This window comes from Astatotilapia calliptera, chromosome 8, assembly GCF_964374335.1.
Source record: "Astatotilapia calliptera chromosome 8, fAstCal68.1, whole genome shotgun sequence".
Classification (NCBI taxonomy): domain Eukaryota; kingdom Metazoa; phylum Chordata; class Actinopteri; order Cichliformes; family Cichlidae; genus Astatotilapia; species Astatotilapia calliptera.
This window is the reverse complement of record NC_137429.1, coordinates 14,328,552-14,349,790: the sequence shown is the minus strand read 5'-3', so window position 1 is coordinate 14,349,790 and position 21,239 is coordinate 14,328,552. Positions and strand designations below refer to the sequence as shown.

The 21,239-nt window shown below is 41.9% G+C and overlaps 1 protein-coding gene across 1 annotated transcript; it reads right to left on the bottom strand.

Annotated features, from left to right (window-relative positions):
• Nucleotides 1–219: 219 nt before the first annotated feature.
• Nucleotides 220–20,847, bottom strand: lgi1b (leucine-rich, glioma inactivated 1b). Its single transcript, XM_026163082.2, has 10 exons — nucleotides 19,853–20,847; nucleotides 19,689–19,760; nucleotides 17,325–17,396; nucleotides 16,743–16,814; nucleotides 10,755–10,826; nucleotides 5,310–5,479; nucleotides 5,057–5,221; nucleotides 4,197–4,417; nucleotides 2,947–3,193; nucleotides 220–1,956 (listed from the first exon to the last, which is right to left on the bottom strand). Exons 1-10 carry the CDS (start codon nucleotides 20,101–20,103, stop codon nucleotides 1,607–1,609), a joined length of 1,692 nt encoding a protein of 563 aa, XP_026018867.1. The 5' UTR covers nucleotides 20,104–20,847; the 3' UTR covers nucleotides 220–1,606.
• Nucleotides 20,848–21,239: the final 392 nt, after the last annotated feature.

Genomic DNA, 21,239 nt, shown 5'->3' with positions numbered 1-21,239 from the left:
GTGAAAACAGTAATGTTAAATCCTTTATTCCCACCACCATGTGGTGCCCCAATACAGTTTTCACCTCAGGACTGGATGCCACTGTGGTTAAAAAAAAAAAAAAAAAAAGGAACACTTTTTTATTATCAAGTGAAGAGAATCAGCTGAATACAAATCAAATCATAAAGACTAAATTCATTCAGTTTGTAAGTATAATTGAACAAAAAACAATACGAGAAGTTGCTTGCTGATTTAGTATTTTATTACCACTGTACATAAAATAAAATGCGAAAAGAAGGCAAAGGGACATGTAATATCCTCTATCCTTACTCAACTAGATAAAAGTGACACAAGTAAGTCTACAGCAGAAGTATCACATTACACCAAATCTTATCACTATATCTACACCAAAAAAAGAAGCATCGAGTGTGGTCCCCTCTACATACAAAAGTAACATAATTTACACAATATTGTAAAAACGTAAACATTATTTTTTTGGCAAATTGTTCTCAGTGAAGTTTTTAATTGTCATCAAACTTCTTTTGTGTCAGAATAAGAGGCGCACGTGAAAGCATAGGTAGTATGTGCGGCACAGTGGTTGGCTTTTCGTTGCAGAGTAAAGACAACAATGGCTTTGTCAACGGGGGAGAAAAGGGGTAAGGTTGCAGTGAAAGAGAAAGGGCTGGGTGACACAGTGGGATGCTTCTAGCGAGGCATTCATCAGAAATCAACGCCATGAGTGTGTTGCGCACACAGTCTTGTTCAACTGAGAGCAGAGAGGAAGCAGTTCTTTTTTTTTTAAACTCAGTTTCTCACAGTGTTTAGCAGATTTGTCGTTCCATTTATTGAAGTGAAATAATTACAAGCTGCCAACTAGCTGCCATGGAAAAGACACGGTTCTCAGCAAGTAGTCCAATTTTTACCTGCATTTGGTTGAAAGTAGTATTATTATGAAGCTCAGGTGTCAAATACTGACAAAATGCTTTATTGCTAAGTACAGCACTACATCTATAATCATAGATTTAAAGGTGAAAAGGGGGTTTTGTACATTTGTCAGATTGTCTGTTTTCTGTAAGGTATCTGTCAAGCCTGTCAGTTGAATGGCTCATGTGACAGGATGAATGAGACTAACCTACACAAGCAAATAAATCAAGTACTTAAACACAACACACCTATTAGTATTGTAGGTTAATGTCCCATAGTCTATAATGTATTTTCCATTATAGACCCCATTTCCAAAAACAAAAACAACAACAACAAAACATGAATGGTAATCAGCACTATCAAAATCCTATAGGAGAAACAAAACTGTATGTAGATTAATAGCAAACTCATGTGTGAATGTCTTCTGCCTTTGGAGTTGAATAATAGACAAAGAAGATCACTGACTTCACAACTTTAAATGGAAAATAAGGCATTTCCAAATATTAAGGGATTGAGATATAAATACAGGACTTGCAGACCACTGCAGCTGATCACAAAATATTTATAAGTTTAGCTACAAACTAATCTACCAGGATTTTGACAAATCTCTGTTTTTGTTTGAGCAAAGGTGGAAATTGTTGATTGATTAAAATGGGACTGACGAGAGCGACAATCTCGGGGAAAAGGCATTTAGACGATGGGCCTAATTGCTCAGATCGATCATGAGGTGCTCGTATATCTGAGTTTTTCCCTTGAAGCTGGATGCCAGTAGGAACACCCGGTCGTCAATGGAAACCAGAGAAAATCCCCGAGGCGCCTGGATATTCAGCTCCTGAGATGGGACAAACTGGCCCCTCTTGGTGTCCCATTGGTAGACCTGCGTCAGTGAGTAATCGCTGCCCAAGATGGCATACTGCCAGTTGCCGGTGGAGACGGGCTGGAACACCATAGAGCCACGGGAAGGAAATGTCTGGACCTCTTTGAACATGGCACCGTCCCAGCGCATCACCTTGGAGTCCCCGATGAATCTTGTCAAGCATATAAACAGATCACCTTTGAAAAGGACAAAGATTTCAAGAGGCCGTTTAGTTTAGACATTCAGCCACTAAATGCGGATCTGACACAGGAAAGCTCACAAAAAAAACAGATTATGTAATCCCAAATATAATTCATTGTTTGCTACAAATATTTATTCAGCTGTGGGAGACATTTCGAGCTACATTATTCATGCACATTCACTCATTTTATATTCACACATTGTGTGCTGTGATCTTGAGTCGTGTCTTCCCTGTCTGCTCACATAGCAGAGTTGGGCTGATCTCAGCCTTATGCACTGTTTTGGGAGAAAGAAGAAGTGGATGCAGATGTTACTCTGGGAATGGTGCTATTTGTTTTTGATGACAGATAAAGCTTTCTCTCAGTTTTTCTTTCAGCCCTAACTAGGCTAGCTGTTATGGCAAACCCATAATATTCTCATAATATTATGTATACACCCCAGATTGCCTATTTAGAGAAGGCTGAGAGTGTCTCCTGGTAGGCAGAGCGCCTGGTGTACCACATTTCTCTCTGCTGGGAGGTCTAAGGTGAGGGAGAAACCATAAAGTTGGAATTGCAAATTAATTCCCTGTCATTTGTCTTTGGAGACCTGTGTCCAGTACGCATACGGAAGCTGTTGTAAACCTCGAAAGAAAACTGCTTTCCTTGAACTAACTTTTCCCTGACATCAGCTAATAGCCACTAATAGGTAACCTGTTAATATGAGAGAGAAACCCCCACCCCACACTATCATAATGTTTTACAGTCTGATTTGTGTGCAGGTTTTATGGCAGTGACATTGCCTCTTATCGCCTTCAAAATAAATGCCGACGATATGCAGCGGGAAAATAAAGAGTAATAAATCAAGTCTAAGAAAGTAGGTCATAAATGTTTTTATTAACCACACTTAAAAAAAAAGTTGAGTCCAATATTAAGCATGTGGTGCACTAAACTTAATGGATGCAACTAGAAGTTTGCACAGTGTCCTTTTGCTTGCATGGATCTCACCTTGAACTCGGAAGTGTTTGATGGAGAAGACGTCCTCCATGTCCGGTATGTCAGTCCTGCGGTCAAACTTTTTCTGGCTCCTGTTCCACTGGTACACGACAGGCCTCTGGGAGCTACTTGACAAAATCAGGTGGGGTTTGTTGGAGATCTCTAGATATTCTACATCTGTATCCCTGTACCAAGGGTGGAGTGACTGGTGGGAATAAAATCCATTGCCGTTCCATTTGTACACCGTTGTGGAGCCCGCCTACAGGAAGAACATGTACAAAACATCAGCTCAAGCCAACTACATTCAAAACCTGAACAAGCATTTTAATTAAGTACTCAATAGTGATTTACAGTTGAAAACAATTATAGCTCAACATGAAAAAAAATTAGGCAACAAACTTCAAATTTTGCATGAAGCCAAACACCAGAGTGTGGTGGTGTGTCTGTGCTTGTGTGCCTGAGTTGTCCCCAAGCATATGTGAGAGCATATGTGAACATTTGGCAATACAAGCTAATCAGCAGGAGCAGACACAGACCGACATGCTGCAGAGAAGGACGCCCGGGGAAGGACTGGCTGACGTGGTGGGAAGAGTAGATTAGAGGATATTTATTCATACAGGGGCTGGATGCAGTAATAAGGACATGTCTACAGTATTGTTGTTGTTTTTAAGTCAAGTCAAAATTGATATCTGTTTGCACATTTTAACAACCCCAGCTGACCAAAGTACTGTACAAGTTATATAGAATATACAGTATATACAATGATGGCTAAATCAACAATAACTATGCACTAAAAATCAAATAAAAGAAGTAAATAACACTGTGTTTGCACACTAAAAGCCAGGATACTCTGCTCAACTAGATTTGAAAGCAAGCGAGAACAAATAGATTTTAAAAGGTGTTTTAAAATGATTGAGGGACGTGGCAGTTCTTAAGTAAAAAGGTAAGTTGTTCCAAAGATTAGGAGCCACCACTGAAAAGGCCCTAACGCCTCTGCTTTGAAGCCTGATTCTAGGAGAGCTCAAGAGCCGCTGGTTCAAAGCCCTCTGTGCTCCAGTAGGACTGTAGGGTTTCAAAAGTTCTGTTAAGTAAGGGAGTGCTAACCCACTGAGACTTTAAAAATCAAGTAATGCAATTTTAAATTGAACCCTGAAATAGATTCATTTAAAAAATAAACCGTCACTAGCGAAATGCAAATTTATGCCACCTGCCATGAAATACTTTGTTGATTTTGAGTGACAGTGAAAGAAAACAGGCCCAACCTTAGAGCTGTCAGCGATGACAAAGAAAGACTCTCCGTCGATCATGAAGGTCTCGATGTCGTTGGGTTTGCGGATTTTTAGGATGTCAATGTCCTGGATCTTGATGAACTTGCTGGCGGAGGTGTCATGCTTGTAAATGTGTGAGCCCCCAAACAACTGGGCCACAATGACAAAGAGGTGGTTCTCAATTAGCATGGGCTTGCAGACGACAGTTGAGGTGCCTAAAGAGTAAAAGAGAGAACAAAATACACATTCAGTACATGCACAGAACCCAAGCAACTGTTTGTACTAGAATGTAAGAACAATTAGGCTCACTAACCTTTTTTTCATCCAATAAAGAGTGTCTAACTACAAATCCTACATGAAACCCGTAGTTCCTTTTTTCAAGTACATCTATCTAAACCTTATCAAAACCATTTAATGACGTAATGTGGTAACTCTGAGGTTAAAGTAAATCTCTGTGACTGATAAAAATATTATGTGCATCACTGTTGGCAAAGATCTGACTGACACAAAGTAGTGCTAGGATCTGATATCTTTCTACATCCAGGCACTCCATTTATGCCTGGATGCAGAGGAAATTTTCTGCATTAGCGGGTATGCTGTGTCAAACATCTCTTATTATACTGCTGGCTTAAACGGGTAATTATTTTGAATGGGAACTAGTAATTACATCAATCAGATATATACTCAACTGCAGTCACCTGAAAAAATGTATTGTGAAGTTCTACAGGGAAGCCAACTCTGACTGAGACCAATATAATCCATACAGGGTTTCTTATACATTTACATACTACACATTGAGGTCATTCCAGGTGAGAATATTTACACATTCTCGTACTGACTTGAGAAAAACTCACTTTCAATGGTGTCATATGTTCTGAAGGTCATCTCCACGTGATCCCATTCTAAGAAGCTGCATGTCCCAGCAAAAGGCTGGGCAAACACGACATACTGTTCATTACCAAGAGTGAAGGCATCCACCGAAATGGACTCAAACTTCAGTGACTGATAGGTGGCAAACTCTGAAAGGTGGGACATAACAATTAAATAGACATGAAAGAAAGATGCTGTAGATGCTGTGATACAAGGAGATGTGCAAGAGGAAGGCACCTGCTGCGATGCAGTCAAAAGAGTGAGGCAGCAGGTCGTTGATCTTCTTCCCCTGGTGAATGGGTGGGCCACTGCAGTAGATTTGGTCTAGAGTGGCATTGGTGTGGTGCATCCACTCCACCAACCACTTGAGCTTGCAGTCACAGATCAAATTGTTGCCTCGCAGATCCCTACATGAATGGATCACAAGTAAAATACAGTTCAATTTTCTTTATACAGTTTCCTCAAGGTGCTTTACATTGTAAGGTTAAGACCCTCCAATAACACAAACAAAACCCCAACAACCAGATGGGCTCAATCAGCAATCAGTGGGAAGGAAAACTCCACAGAACCAGAACCTGCCATGACAATCAAGTAAAACACTAACGTTACAACATGAAATCGTTAATATTTATTCTTTATTTCTTGCTTTCTTTATTCTTTTTAAAACTTACAGGCCTCTTATTTCCAAGAACTGTTCAGTTTGCTAAACCACAGCACGTGTCCCATCTCCTGGGTAGTCTCTGCTTATCACACACTCTCAGTTTGAATAGCTATTAAGCTTGAATGTGGAGTCTAGTGAATCTAGAGACACAGGAATTAATCTAGCTGATTGTGTCAGTGTGACCTAAGCCAGTATCTAGTTCTTTTGTTGTGTAATTGACTTGCTGACCATTTACCCTGACATTGTAGCATCTTAACCCAGCCTTTCCTTTCTCTAGATTTCTCAACCGCAGTATGTAATAGCTTCCTCTATAATGATTTACTTTCTCAGACTATTCTCTCATTTTCCTTCTTGCACAGTTATTGTTTCTTTCTTTGAAAAGAAGGAGAAATACTAATATTGTTAGGTGACGGCTGTGTGCAGACAGGAATAGGACCCAAGGTGCAGATGTCACACAGTGGAAATTTGTATTTATCTTGTATATTGTTTTTATTCTGATTTTTAGTGTTTATTTATGAGTGTTTTATTTGCATGGTTTTATTCTGTTTCTATTGCATGGTTTTTAGTGTTTTATGTGACATGGTTTTTATCCACTGTGGACTGGCTGCACATGGGACAAATTAGCTGATAGGGACCACCTGCTGAGGCAGGGGTGTGTCCAGAGGTGGCCTATCAGCTGTGTAAAGACCTTTTAAAAACAGGCTAGCTGGGCACCGAAGCAGAGAGGTCCCAGACTGGAAGGTTAATGCAAGATGGCCAGTGTGATGTGGCGACCAAGTCCTGACCTCATGGAACGGCAACAGTAAGAGACAACGCGTGTGATTGACAGCAGGGCAGAGGTTTACCTCTGCCTGCATTTGACACCGATGCAAGGGGAGCTGTGGCGGTGGTCGCATCATGGATTCGGGTGCAGAACGCAAGCCGGGCTGGGAAGTGATGGGCCAGCGGAAGGACAAGAAGATGGGTGGCTCTTTCTTTGCTGAAGACGGGGCTGGCGTGGACTCTGCTCTAAAGGAGGAATTCCTGGCCTGCTGATGGACCCATAATGAACATGTGGCCTAATTATAGCAGGGGGGGTTTTAGTGAATGTAGAAAATGGTAGTTTTATGGGTTTTAGAATTGTTTTTAGTAGAGAGCAAACATTTTATTATGTACATTTTAAGGGTGTTTTATTTGTGCTCCCTGGCCTAGTAATAAACTGTTTCTGATCAGACCTGCTCCCTCTCTGTGCCCGTGGTATCTGACTCGCTTGCTCCCCCTTGTATTTTAAAGAATCTTTCTTTTTAGCGTGACATTCTGGCGCGACCGCTTTAGTGTCCGCCGCGCGTTACACAGACTCCGGAGACAGAACGTAAACCAAAACAGCTTTAATGCTGAACGCAAACATAACATAACTGGAACAAAACTCAAAATAAACTAACACCAGTGGATGGGCAAAACACACAGCAAAATAAACGGTAGATCGCGACACGGACACAGAGAAACACAGGGCTTAAATACACAGAGGGAGCAATCAGGGAATGAGTAACAGGAGGGAAACACAGCTGGGGCAAATCAGAACTGACGAGACCAAAGAAGCGTAAATGAACACACTGAGAAAAGACAGAGACCTTCAAAGTAAAACAGGAAATACAACACAGACTCACATGCAGGCACTACAGAGGGAACAGAGACGTGGGACCAGGGCAGACACAAACACTGACTGAACACGGGGATATAGGAACTAAGGATACACATAGACAAGGGGATACAGGTGATAGGGGAGACAGAGCAACTAAAGAAGACAGAGACATAAACCATAAGACAGAACTCAAAGAAACCAAAAACTAGAAAGTATAAATAATATAATAAACTCAAAAACCCTGGGTCAACGACCCAGGCATCCTAACAGTACCCCCCCTCTAAGGGCTGGCTTCCAGACAGCCCAAACCAAAACATCAAAACAAAAAAAACAAAAACAACCCAACCAGGGTGGGCGGCGGGGGAAACAGGATGGAGGGCTCGAAACAAACCAAACAAGGAGCCAGAAACAAAAAAAGAACAAACAACGGAGCCCGGAAAGCAACAGAACAAAACACAGGAACAAAGTCCAAAACAACAGCACCAAGGCCCAGGCATAGTCCAAAAGCAAACAAACAAAAGGGCTCACGAAAGGCGCATAGGCCCAGGCAACAGTGTCGAAAAAGTTCAGGGGGCCGGCCCGGAGGCTGACGGCACAACAGTCCAAACCCGGGCAGGTCAGGGGGGCGGCCCGGAGGCTGATGGTCCAAGAGCCCAGAAAACAGGTCAGGCGGGAGGCACCGGTGGCGACGGAGCAGATCAGGAGGCCGGCCGGGCGGGAGGCACCGACGGCGACCGAGCAGATCAGGAGGCCGGCCGGGCGGGAGGCACCGACGGCGACGTAGTTCAGGGGGCCGTCCATGACGGCGGCGTAGGTCAAGGAGCCGGCCATGACGGCAACAACATCCAGTCATCGGCCGGGCAGGGCGAGCAGGACGCGCAGGCTGGACGAGACGAGCAGGACGCGCAGGCCGGACGAGACGAGCAGGACGCGCAGGCCGGACGAGACGAGCAGGACGCGCAGGCCGGACGAGACGAGCAGGCCGGACAGGACGTGCAGGCCGGACAGGACGGGCAGGCCGGACAGGCCGGACAGGACGTGCAGGAACAGACAGCATGGAGACCTCAGGAGCAGACGAAGCTGAACACTCGAAGGCCGGACCAGGCGGAGCTACAGAGGCCGGACCAGGCGGAGCTGCAGACTCGGAGGCCGGACCAGGCGGAGCTGCAGACTCGGAGGCCGGACCAGGCGGTGGAGCTGGTGGTGGCTGAATGGCCTCGCCAGAACCATCAGCAGACACTGGGACGTGCTGGCTGGGTCCTCCCGGACCCCCAGCTGACGAGGCAAGAGGCTGAACGGGCCCCTCGGATCCTCCAGCAGGAAGAGATGGCTGAAGCGGTTCCTCGGACCCTCCAGCGGAGACAGGAAGCTGAACGGGCTCCTCGGGCCCTCCAGCGGAGACAGGAAGCTGAACGGGCTCCTCGGGCCCTCCGGCTGACGTGGCGTGAGGCTGAACGGGCTCCTCGGGCCCTCCGGCTGACGTGGCGTGAGGCTGAACGGGCTCCTCGGGCCCTCCGGCTGACGTGGCGTGAGGCTGAACGGGCTCCTCGGGCCCTCCGGCTGACGTGGCGTGAGGCTGAACGGGCTCCTCGGGCCCTCCGGCTGACGTGGCGTGAGGCTGAACGGGCTCCTCGGGCCCTCCGGCTGACGTGGCGTGAGGCTGAACGGGCTCCTCGGGCCCTCCGGCTGACGTGGCGTGAGGCTGAACGGGCTCCTCGGGCCCTCCGGCTGACGTGGCGTGAGGCTGAACGGGCTCCTCGGGCCCTCCGGCTGACGAGGCGTGAGGCTGAACGGGCTCCTCGGGCCCTCCGGCTGACGAGGCGTGAGGCTGAACGGGCTCCTCGGGCCCTCCGGCTGACGAGGCGTGAGGCTGAACGGGCTCCTCGGGCCCTCCGGCTGACGAGGCGTGAGGCTGAACGGGCTCCTCGGGCCCTCCGGCTGACGTGGCGTGAGGCTGAACGGGCTCCCCGGGCCCTCCGGCTGACGTGGCGTGAGGCTGAACGGGCTCCTCGGGCCCTCCGGCTGACGAGGCGTGAGGCTGAACGGGCCCCTCGGACCCTCCAGCGAAGACAGGTGGCTGAACGGGCCCCACGGACCCTCCAGCGAAGACAGGTGGCTGAACGGATGACCGAGGAGAGGAGCGACGGTGGCGTCGCTTCCTTTTAGATGAGGGAACAGGAACCCGTGGAGAAACGGAGACCTCCTCCTCATCCTCCGACCACACAGCCGCCAGAAAAAAGGCAGGCGAACGGACAGGCGAACAAGGTCCCGGCTGGCGTGAGGAAGGGGAGGAAGCTTGCAGTGACGATGAGGCAGAGTGTGCGTTGTCCTGCGGCAGCGGTGGGGAAGATGTAGTGAGGGAGAGAGCAAGCTCACTCGCCCTGACTTGCTCTCTCCAGGCAGTTATGGTGTTCCCCAACTCAGTGTCCTTAGCAAACTGGCTAAGCCGGGGATTATGCCGAACGATGGCCTCCACCGCGCTCAGCCCCACTGCCATGGTCCTTAAATCCGGGGACTGGGCGATGCGGTCGAGCAGGCTCACCAGCCGCTCCATCTCGCCGTTGAACTCTGAGAAAAAGGAGTCTGCAGGGTCCATGTTCTGGTCGCGATCTTCTGTTAGGTGACGGCTGTGTGCAGACAGGAATAGGACCCAAGGTGCAGACTCCGGAGACAGAACGTAAACCAAAACAGCTTTAATGCTGAACGCAAACATAACATAACTGGAACAAAACTCAAAATAAACTAACACCAGTGGATGGGCAAAACACACAGCAAAATAAACGGTAGATCGCAACACGGACACAGAGAAACACAGGGCTTAAATACACAGAGGGAGCAATCAGGGAATGAGTAACAGGAGGGAAACACAGCTGGGGCAAATCAGAACTGACGAGACCAAAGAAGCGTAAACTGAACACACTGAGAAAAGACAGAGACCTTCAAAGTAAAACAGGAAACACATAACACAGACTCACATGCAGGCACTACAGAGGGAACAGAGACGTGGGACCAGGGCAGACACAAACACTGACTGAACACGGGGATATAGGAACTAAGGATACACATAGACGCGAACTAGACAAGGGGATACAGGTGATAGGGGAGACAGAGCAACTAAAGAAGACAGAGACATAAACCATAAGACAGAACTCAAAGAAACCAAAAACTAGAAAGTATAAATAATATAATAAACTCAAAAACCCTGAGTCAACAACCCAGGCATCCTAACAAATATAGATTTAGTAACTACTTATGTTTTTCAAACTGTGTGAAAAGGACTAAACATACAGCATATAAATAGTAATCAAACACAAATACAATGAACCCTTGATGACCATATTAGTAATAACTAAAGTGTATATTTGCATTGTGAGGATGGATTAAGGAAAAACAGACTCACACTTTGGTCAAAGCATCCATGCCCTTAAAAACATCTTTGGGCAGTGTCTCAAGGTTGTTGTAAGCCAGACTCCTAATCAGCAAAAAGGAAAAAAATAATAAACAAAGTGATTACATTAGATGTAGAGTGCAACTCTTCTGACATATCCATTTCCCTTAATGTATTTTTCATTGGTTGGTGGAACAGAATGACTTGAGAAACAGAATAAAACCAAGGACATTACAAACAAATAAACATGTCACAAAACCTGACTACTTCTAGATTCCTCTCATGACATGTAACAGGTGCTTGAAATGGAAGGCAGTAAAAAACACATAAACGAATTAAGATGCAATATGTTTACTTTACTATACTATTTCTCCCAGATGTGGGATTTTTCTTTTGATACAGCAGTTTGTTTGTTTTTTAAATGTAAAAATTTAAATTAAAAAAGAGCAATCACACCGATCTGTCCTTCACATACCTGAATTGTGCATTACTGTTCTGTGTATTTTGTTCTGTTAACACTGGTCACACTTGTGTTCAATTTATTTCAAATCTTCTAAAAATATACAGGAGTTCATTTAGCAAAGAAAAGAAAAAAAGTACTATACAAAATAAAACAAAATACATTTCAATATTGCTTCACCTGTTCTGATTCACTTACATATTAAAAAGGAATGGGAAGAAGTGCACACTTATTTAATCCCGCCTCCTCGCCATAAGTTATCAGTTAATATTTATTTAGCTTCCTTACTGATACAAACCGCAGTAATAACAATGAAAATATTTCTAATATAACGTATATGACACATACAGTACAAATTATCAGAGCATTATGTTTTTGTAGCTCTATAAGCCTCCACACAACAAAGCCAATACTTCCAGTTTTGAAAAGTTAATTATACAAATATAAAATCATATCTTTATAACTATCTTTGAACTGCTTTATGTTTGGCCAACTCAAATTGTTCCACAGTTTCACTCCATGCATAGAAAAACAAAAACTTGTTGTTTTTTTGTTCCTGGTATTACACAAACTCACAGCTTTCAAGAAGAAATCCATTAAATTACGGTATAGCTTCCTTGTCTCAAAAAACAAAAAGAAAAAACATGTGTTGAATGTCACCTGGTAGTTCTGAACTGCTTTTTTTTTTGAAGAATAAAAAGAGAATCTAATGTACTTTTATAGTCATTGCCCCAGACCTCTGCACAACAGCTTATAGAATATGGAGTGATACTGTCACGGCTCGGCTGTGTGGCAGGCAGGAGGAGGACCCAAACGCAAAACTCACAGACACGGGGATGAACTCAAAATCACAGCTTTAATGCTGGAATGGCAGAACATAGGAAATACAAAACTAAACTGGGAAAAGTAAACTAACATACGCAGAGAGACACAGGGAGATCCACACAACATGAGGGACGACGTCACACTGAACAGAGGGAGACGCAGACAGAAATACACAGAGGGTTAACGAGGGAAGTGGGAACACACGGGGAACACAGGTGACACTGATAATCATAACGAGACAGGGCGGGGTGAACTGAACACTGACGGGAGAGGTGAAACAGGAAGTACAGGAGGAGAGAGAGCACGAGTAGAACACCAACGTAACAGGCAGGGGAGACATGGAATAAACACGAAAGGGGACGAGGGCTCATAAATGCATAGAGGGCACACAGGGGGAAGAGAGAGCACGGGGAGAACTTAGACATAATGGGCAGGGGAAGCATGGAATAAAACATAAGGAGAGACGAGGGCTCACAGATACACAGAGGGGCACACAGGGAGACATGAAGGGCAAGGGATCAAAACTAGAAGCCATAGAATAAATCACACACAAGTACAATAATACGAAAATCACAAAGAACTAAAAACGCTGGGTCAGGAGACCCAGGACCGTGACAGATACAGTCTAATGCCTCCTTTGTCTTGTTCAGTATTGCAATGTTTCTTAATACTTTGGAATGAATATATCTTATCTGTGCTCTCTAATTAAGTATCTCATCTATTATTACCCCAAGAAATCTATTATATTGACTCTTTCAAAATGAACACCATTTATTTGAGTTTTTACATTTATACTTAATCTGCTCTTTCCAAAGAACAGTTTTATTAGGTAGTTTTATTCAAATGTAACAGTAATTTGTTTTTAATCATGCCCAAGCTTTAATTTAATTATTTCATTAGTTACCTCATCAAATAAATGCAGCAGATCCTCACCAGTGCAGAAAATGTTTATATCATCAGGAACAGTACCATTTTAACACTCTGGACACTTCACACATGTCATTGATAAATTAAAGAATCTAGGGCCCAAAACTGACCCCTGGGGTACACCACAGGCAATGTCCATGCATACAGAGCAACAACCATTTAATTTCACAAACTGCTTCCTGTCTCTTAAATAACTCCCAACCCAATTTAAAACTACCCCCCGACACTATAATGATACAGTTTTCTTACTAATATATCCCGATCTATTGTGTCAAATGCTTAAATCTATGAATTATCCAGCCACATATTGCTTTTTGTCTATAGAATTTGTGATGTATTCTATTGAATCTAATAGTGCCAGTGATGTTGATCTGCTTGATCTGAGCCCTCAGGCTCTCGGTGAGCAGTTTATGTTTATCTATATGTTTTTCCAGTCGATTGTTATACAGTTTTTCAAGATTTTCTAAGAATTGACATAGTAAAGAAACAGACCTGTAGTTTTTGAAATGGTGTTTGTTGTCAGATTTGTATAAAGGTTTATCTCTTGCTATTTTCATTCTGTCTGAAAATATACCAGTTTGAAATGATAAATTCCAAATTAAATCTTAAAATAGCCTTAAGAGCTTTCTTAACTACTGACTTATCAATATCATTAAAATCCAAGGATTTCTTATTTTTACATGTTTTAACCATTTCAAAAACAACAGCTACATGGACCATTGAATAATGATTTCTGTCTATCAAGGTATCCAGTTTTTCCTCTGTTATCCCAGGTTCAGTGATGGTGTAGACCTACGTTATACAACGCTGGTCAGTATTTCTCATATTCTTTTAATATTATTTTTATTTACTCATGTTTTCTATTATATTGCATTATTGGACAGTTTGTATTATACAGTAATGTAAATAATCTAAGGAATTCATCATACTTACTTGGCATCTTGTTTTTGATATATTTCACCTGTTTCTGTTTCATGAAATGGTTTTTAAAAGCATTTATTGATTCCTCTGTTCTGAATCGTGTGTACTTTTTTTCTGTCCATATTTTTAATCTTGTAATTCCTATCACAGACTGTAAAAACAGGAAGATGGTCACTGATGTCATTAATCAGAAGTGCGCTTACTGTCTTATTTTCAGTGTCATTTGTAAAAATGTTGTCTATGAGAGTGGCTCAATGTGATGTGATTCTAGTAGATCTGGTTACTTTAGGGACCAGGTTCATGCAGTACATTGTGTTAATAAAGTATATACGTGAATTCATAACCCTTCAGTTCAAAGTCCATTCCTTTATCCATGTTAATACAAGTTTCAGATATGGTAATGACACTGAATTGATGTAAAAACTGGTTTAGATAATCCTTGTTATTAATAAAATTTGTATATAGACTTCTACAGTTAAACTAGATAATTGACCATCTCACCCCAGCCCCCTGGTTGTACTGTTGATTTGTATAGTAGCAGCAGTTGTTATTGATAGAAGAGAAGAAGTTGCCTGGGTCTATTTCATATTCCAAGTTCTGTGTTAATTAAATGTTTTGACTTCAAGTTGATCATGTTCTGCACGTATGTATCTGACTGATGCAGTTGTTTTTTTTCCCCCAGATGTAGCCGAGTTGTTCCTTTCAGAGTATGTCATAAGTGAGTGTGTGGTTGTTTGTTACCTTGTATATAGTCTAGCTTCTCCGGTGCTGTCAAATGCAGGGTATTTTTTTGGCCAACAGTACAAAAAAACCTACAACAAAAACAAACCCTGGAGCTAGAGACTGAACTTCAAAACACACAGAGAGATGTGAATGAAATGAAATGTTGGCGTAATCCATGAACACTGCATTATTTATATGAAAGTTGGTTCTCCAAGGAAGAGAGACCTTTTAACTTTACAGTTTATGCAAGAATGCACTAAGCAAACACATGAGGTTAGAGCAGAGTGGAAAGGATTCCAATATAACTCCTTGCAGATGCCCTTTAATAATGTATTTACTGTGTGTGATGCTCTTAAAGTGTCCTCTGATACTGCATGTGGTATCAGCGTTTGTTTACTTTTTTCTAGAAGGGAACCGAAAAAGGGCATCTTCACTGACATGCTATGGCACTTTCTGAGTCATGTTAGCAATAAAAAAAAATCTTAGCTGACAGTTTTAGCGCTTCATATTTTATTGCATACATTGTTATTGGAAAATGATTTAATTCTAGAGCAGTGATCCCCTACTGGAGCTTGGATCTGACCTTCCCTTTGCAGTGAATTATCTTGCCTACAGGAAAACTCCATTTGTAAAGTTATAACTTTGACAAAAGCAATTAAACTCGTTACCTAGATAATTATTCTTATGTAGACAAGGTTTTATTATGTTGCTTTTATCAGAATATCTGTTGGTCTACAGTACCACACCATGGATTTGTTAACTCTGGCCTGATTCAGGTATTACTGTTTTTGAAGAGGGCTGGTGGACAATGTATCCTCTGTTTGATTGGTTTAAGTTTATTCATGTGTCTGAGTTTCCCAATTGTTATTCCCTGTTGTATTTTTCTATTCATTTTTCTGATGTCTTGTCTTTAGTTTTACTTCCCCTCTTGTCTCACTGTTATTGATTGTCTTTCTTTTTCTTCCCCCAGCTGTTTGCACTCCCCTGATTACCTTCACGTGTATAAATAGTCCTGCCTTTCCACTCAGTCTTTGTTCCAGTATCTGTTTACCTTTCTTGCATGTTTGCTGCCTGTTTTGTAGAAGTTTGGTAAAACTTGATTCTTAATTCTTCATCCATAGCACATTGAAGTGGATTCACTTTCAGTGTAAATCTTTTTAAAAACCATTTGCTTGTGATTTCTTGTAGATCAAACTATTTTCTATACTTTGCTGATGTTGGGACAAATGTTTTAATCTCTCCTATTTGACTTTTATTCCTCTTCATAACAATATATAGTTTAAAAGATGGTGGTGATCATAAGGATGATGAAGGGATGACAAGGAAGAGCAATATGCTAAAATCTTGTTTGCCCTGTGCTGCATGATGTTAAAGGGAAAACATGTTGGAGAGTCACAGAGTGATAGGTCACCCGGTTTAAGGTTACAGCACAGTTATATTTAACTTGACCGATAAGTCACTCGCGCTCTCACCTACCTTTAGTTCTGGCAGGCTTTGAGGTGACATTGTCACTGTGTTTAGAAAAAACACTGTTAAGAATGTGTTAGCATATTTCGTATAGTTTTGTTCTACAGGACAGAATAGTGGTTTTATAAATTGTCTAGGCAGATTTTGAGCAGTTGTATCCAATATTCACACTAATAGCTTCTTTTTTTGGTTTTAGAAAAATCAAACTTTGACAAAAGCAAGTCTATTTTACTGTCTAAAATATATGAACAGCTTATCTGCAATGAAACATCCAGACCTGCCCTTCTGCAACCTGATCCAGCTGATATCTTCAGTCACCTTGAGAAATGATTACTGGCAGCAGCGCTTTTGCCTACCTTTTCATTCCAGACAGTGACAAAGTGAAACGGGGACAGAAAAGGCAAACTGATGGAGGGTATGTCAGGATACCTCGAAAAATAATGTTCAGTTACTTTTTACCTCAGATTACTCGAAAAGTGAAACAGACGTGTGAAAGGGACAATGCAGATGTTAATGTGAAGAAAGGAAAAAGCCACAAGTTCTAAGAAAATAGAAAGGAACAAACGAGAGATGGGACTATTCCCTGGACAGGGATTAAGGAGAAGATAAGTAAAGACTGGAGGAAGAAAGAGGATAACAAGAACTGAGTTAAAGTTTTTTCAAACCAAAATACTTACAGATGTACTAGAGCTTTCAGGCCCCGGAAAGCATATGGGGATATTTCAGCAATTTTGTTGTTTTCAATAAATCTGTGAATGAGAAGCAGAATGAATGAGAGTAAGTCATGAAATCCTACACACAATGAATACTGACATCTATTGTGGTCCTGTAAGAAGATGAGATGTTTACTGCAATCAGGCTATGGAGAGTTTTACATGATCGCTAAGGCTAGTAAAACACTGGGAAAACATGTCAAAGTAAATTATACTGTAAACACATTCAAAATGCAAACAAGTGTTTTCAGCCATTTAACTAGCTGTGGTTGTAGTTGGATGGAGCACCCAAACAGGGAACATTAGTGTAAACATGCTTATGGGTAAAGCCTCATCGTTCAGATAGATTTATATGCCATCATGTAACCAAGCATGCACTACAGTAAGGTTTTGAGTGCAATATTTCCGCACAGGTTCACATAGTGCTGTTATTAATCAGCATGTGCCTCATATTTGTTTAATACAAAAAATATGCAATTATGATACAGTGTTTCATACAACAGCACACAAATGTTTTCTGCACATGAATTAAAAACAGTTACTTACAGGTATTCAAGATGTGGTAAACCTTGAAATGCATCCTCATCAATCAGGTCAAATGAGTTTGCTGTGAACAATCTGTGAAGGAAAAACAAACCAAAAAAGACATAGATAGATAGATAGATAGATAGATAGATAGATAGATAGATAGATAGATAGATAGATAGATAGATAGATAGATAGATAGATAGATAGATAGATAGATAGATAGATAGATAGATAGATAGATAGATAGATAGCTCTCATAAGAATAACATCAAAATTTGATATCACTTTTCTGCGTTCATACTTCAATAGATTTTTGACAACACCGCTGGCTGAAATGCAATAATATGACATTATATGAGATAATATTTCTCATAAAAAATGGCAAATATGACAGTCTTTTACAGACAGTTTCAAACACTCACTGTTGCACCTCTCTCCTGACCTCCTCCATACATGAATAGAGATGAATGAAACATTTCAAATTTAGATTCATCACTCTGTAACACGGATCGCTGCGGTTTTTCAGTTCATTTCTTGTGTAATTTGGCATACCTGAATCTTTTTCTGTTTCCCTATGAAATGCTCTTGACAGCCACCCTTCCATGACATTTCTGATGAGGCTTCAGTGAACAGTAGACGGATCAACTAAAGGGCCAGATGCATTTTTCAGGTTCTGTCAGGTCTTGGCACACTGTGCAGTGTGTCCTTTACAAAGTGTGTCCACAGGAAACAAATTATGCACCTTTGTGGCAGGCTAATATAACAGTGCCTAAAAATGAAATTTAAAAGTAGCTCAACAACAAAAGAAACATTCCTCTGAAAAGGGTCAGGTAGAATGACTGGAATGAAAATGAGTGAAAAAGCAGCCAATCTCCAACGTAAACTTTTGAAAGGTCTTCGGAAAGCCTGGAAAACTGTTGATGAAGACCACTTTAAAAATTATAAAGATATTATATAGATAAAGTCTGGTTCTTTGGAAGCAAAATATAAAGGATGGAAGCGTTTAGACTAATGCAAATTGCCATATTTAAAGCAACTGTACATAGATTTTTCTTAACAGCTGGTTGTTTGTGTTTCACAACTTAACTGAGATGAACTCCAACAAGATATTGATTTGTGTGGGCTGTGCACAATAAGAAAAGGTCATGGATGTTTACGTAATGTCAATGGCAGTAAGTCTATTGCAAAAAGCAGAGAAATTGGACAACACTCATTCACTACTTCTACCCACTGTGTATGTGGTCAATGAATGACTCAGATTAAACAGAGAAACAACCACTCACTCCTACATGTTTCTCATAAGAAATGGCAAAGAATCAAGAATCGTGTCCATCGGCAACATATTGTACACCTCATCTCCACCAGATTATTAAAAATCTTAAAGGGTTTTCGTTTATTATTAAGCTGGCATTTGGTTACTGTACAGAGCGGCTCTTTTCTTTTAAATATTGAACAAAAGTACCATCAGTATTATTTATTATTATGTCAAGGTTGAAATATTACAATCCTAAGATGTTAAAGTCTTTAAAATGAGGAAGCCAGTTACCCTGACATTTGGCTAATGCAGACTACAAAACAGTGGCACTGATCAAGCATGCCTTAATGGAGGTTAAGATGCTTCAAGTCACCTTTGCAGGGAAAAATAACAGATGAGGCAGTCCACTTATTCACTCATCTTCAGTTACCTCTCTCCTAACAGTCACGAGCTCGGTCTTCAGATGCGTGATGCTACGTCCTCCTACGTTTGAGGCTCCGTGCACATTTAGCCTCGACTTCACCGTCATCTGAGAGAATGAAGGAACCGGTGCCAGGAAAGCTAGACTGACGCTTGACAGCATGTTATTATGTGCGGCGTAGAGTACAGTTAAGTCTGACCTTGCTGTTAATTTGTGGATTTGCAAGAACGCATTTGCTCAATAGACTCAAGTCCTGTCAAGATACTAAATAATGAAGGCCATTAATCAACAGCACTGTTAGGAGAAGGTGAACACTCATGTGCACGCCTGTTATTTGACTACAGATTAGGGCTGAATTCTTCAGGAGAATAAGAGAACATGCTCATTGTTTATCTCAGCCACCCTGTTTCTAAAGAAGATACGCACACACACACACACTGTTCCTCTTGCTGTTAGTTGCTCTAGCCATGTGGTCTATTGCATAATCCAGACACCATTACAGAGAATTCCCCCTTTAAAGCTGAATCTAAGCCTGTGTGCAAGTTGCCTGTTAAGACACAACCTTACTTTTAAATCAAGGAAGCAGTGAGACAGACAGGCAGACATAAATTATAAATAGACAGATAAATAAATAGGCAGACAGATTGACAGATACATAAATTGATAGATACATAGATAAATAGATAGATTAAAAGCTATTACTCACAGCAGGTGTAGGGTAGGTGTGTGCGCAAAGCTTCCTCCAGTAATTTCATTAAATCCAGACTTGACAAAAGATCTGATTAAAAGGAGAAACAAATCAAAGTGGAAATATGACACAGAATCTAATAAGCTTTCTGACACTTCACCACTTCATGCAGCATCACTTACAGTGAAACGACGTCGGATGGGAAAGTGTGGGGCACAGATCGGACACTCTCACATAGGGCATTATCTTTTGTGCAGGTGCATCCGTGGGGGCATCTGGGCTGCCTCACTCTCCGTCCGTCAGCTAAAGCCAAGCTGACAACAACGACCCAAACCAAGAGCGTCCATCCTTTCCGTCTTCTCCATCCCCTCACTTCTCTGCTCGGGTATCCCATTCCTTCTGTCCCGAGCCGAGTACTTCCACTCACGAACATGCAACTTACAAGCAAAATCTGCGACGTGTAAAGCCAATCGGGAAATATTAACTTGACGCTTTCAGATTGTTTTCTCGTTTTGCTTTTAAAAGCCGAGGTCCTCTGTCTTGTTTGCTCTTAATGATAGAGCGCTCTGAGGCTGTCTTCTATGCTTCTAGCGTCTCAATAGGAAGGCACCAGTCCAGTGGATTTGTTCTGCAAGGGGCAGGATTACAAATGCGGGGCAGATGGGACATAATAGCAGAAAACATCTCAGATTTTTGTCGTGCCTAAGTAACAGGCAAGGGTAAAAATCTGGCTTTTTGGAGTTGTCCCGTAGCCTAAATGCTTTGCTAAAAGAAAAAAAAGAAAAAAAGAAGAAGAAGATGACCTTAGAGAGAGAAAGCGAGTGGAAGAAAGAAAGAAAGAGAGATGGAGGGGGGGAGAGGGGGAGAGAGGCCCCAAGGTGCGCTTTTTTTTTTTTTTTTTATCAGCGGTGCCAGCTATTATTTATGCGCGCTTCAGAGCCGTGCATGGCTAATGGGGGAGCAGCTATTCATGAGGCGCTCTGTGCAAATGCACCTGCCCCACTCATTCAAATGCTGCCTCTTTTCTTTCCTTCTCTGGCATAATAATGACATTAAATGTGAAAATATACGGTTAAATATACATCAAAAAGACTACTCAATCAGATATTTGTGCATAAGAAATGGCTGGTAAAGTCTGATCTCCAGACTATCATTACACAGGGGGGAAAAATGTAGAGCAGTATTTTATATTATGTTCATTAAAATGAATGTCGTGGAATAGCATACACGGGGAAACATATCATAGGATTTCATGAATAAAATATTTTCAAATAAAAATTTCCATCCGTTTGGATTGCGTGGTTTTTAAACTCGTTTTAAATCCTTATTAAAACAGACTGTTTGCCTGACATGTATGCAAAAAGCCTTTTGTGTTGTTTATCCAACTGGATGAGTACGCCTATGTGTGTTTAAATAGCTAATAGGACGACATATTTTTTCAGTAATAAATGACGAGAGCTGTGCCGTTTCTTTCCTGGATGAGGTCCTTTGATGGGTTCGGTGGGTTACATGGGAAGTCAGGGAACACTGCATTTTTGTTCCCGGATTGACTCATAACCCCGAGTCCGA

What these genes read in the sequence shown, in the direction of transcription:
- lgi1b (XM_026163082.2), bottom strand. Translation starts at nt 20,103, where the DNA reads ATGTTCGTGAGTGGAAGTACTCGGCTCGGGACAGAAGGAATGGGATAC. An exon ending in ATGGATGCTTTGACCAAAGT is followed by an intron (nt 5,480 to 10,754) that starts GTGAGTCTGTTT and finishes CCATTCATGTAG; the next exon opens with GGATCTGCGAGGCAACAATT. An exon ending in TCATCGCTGACAGCTCTAAG is followed by an intron (nt 3,194 to 4,196) that starts GTTGGGCCTGTT and finishes TTCTTCCTGTAG; the next exon opens with GCGGGCTCCACAACGGTGTA.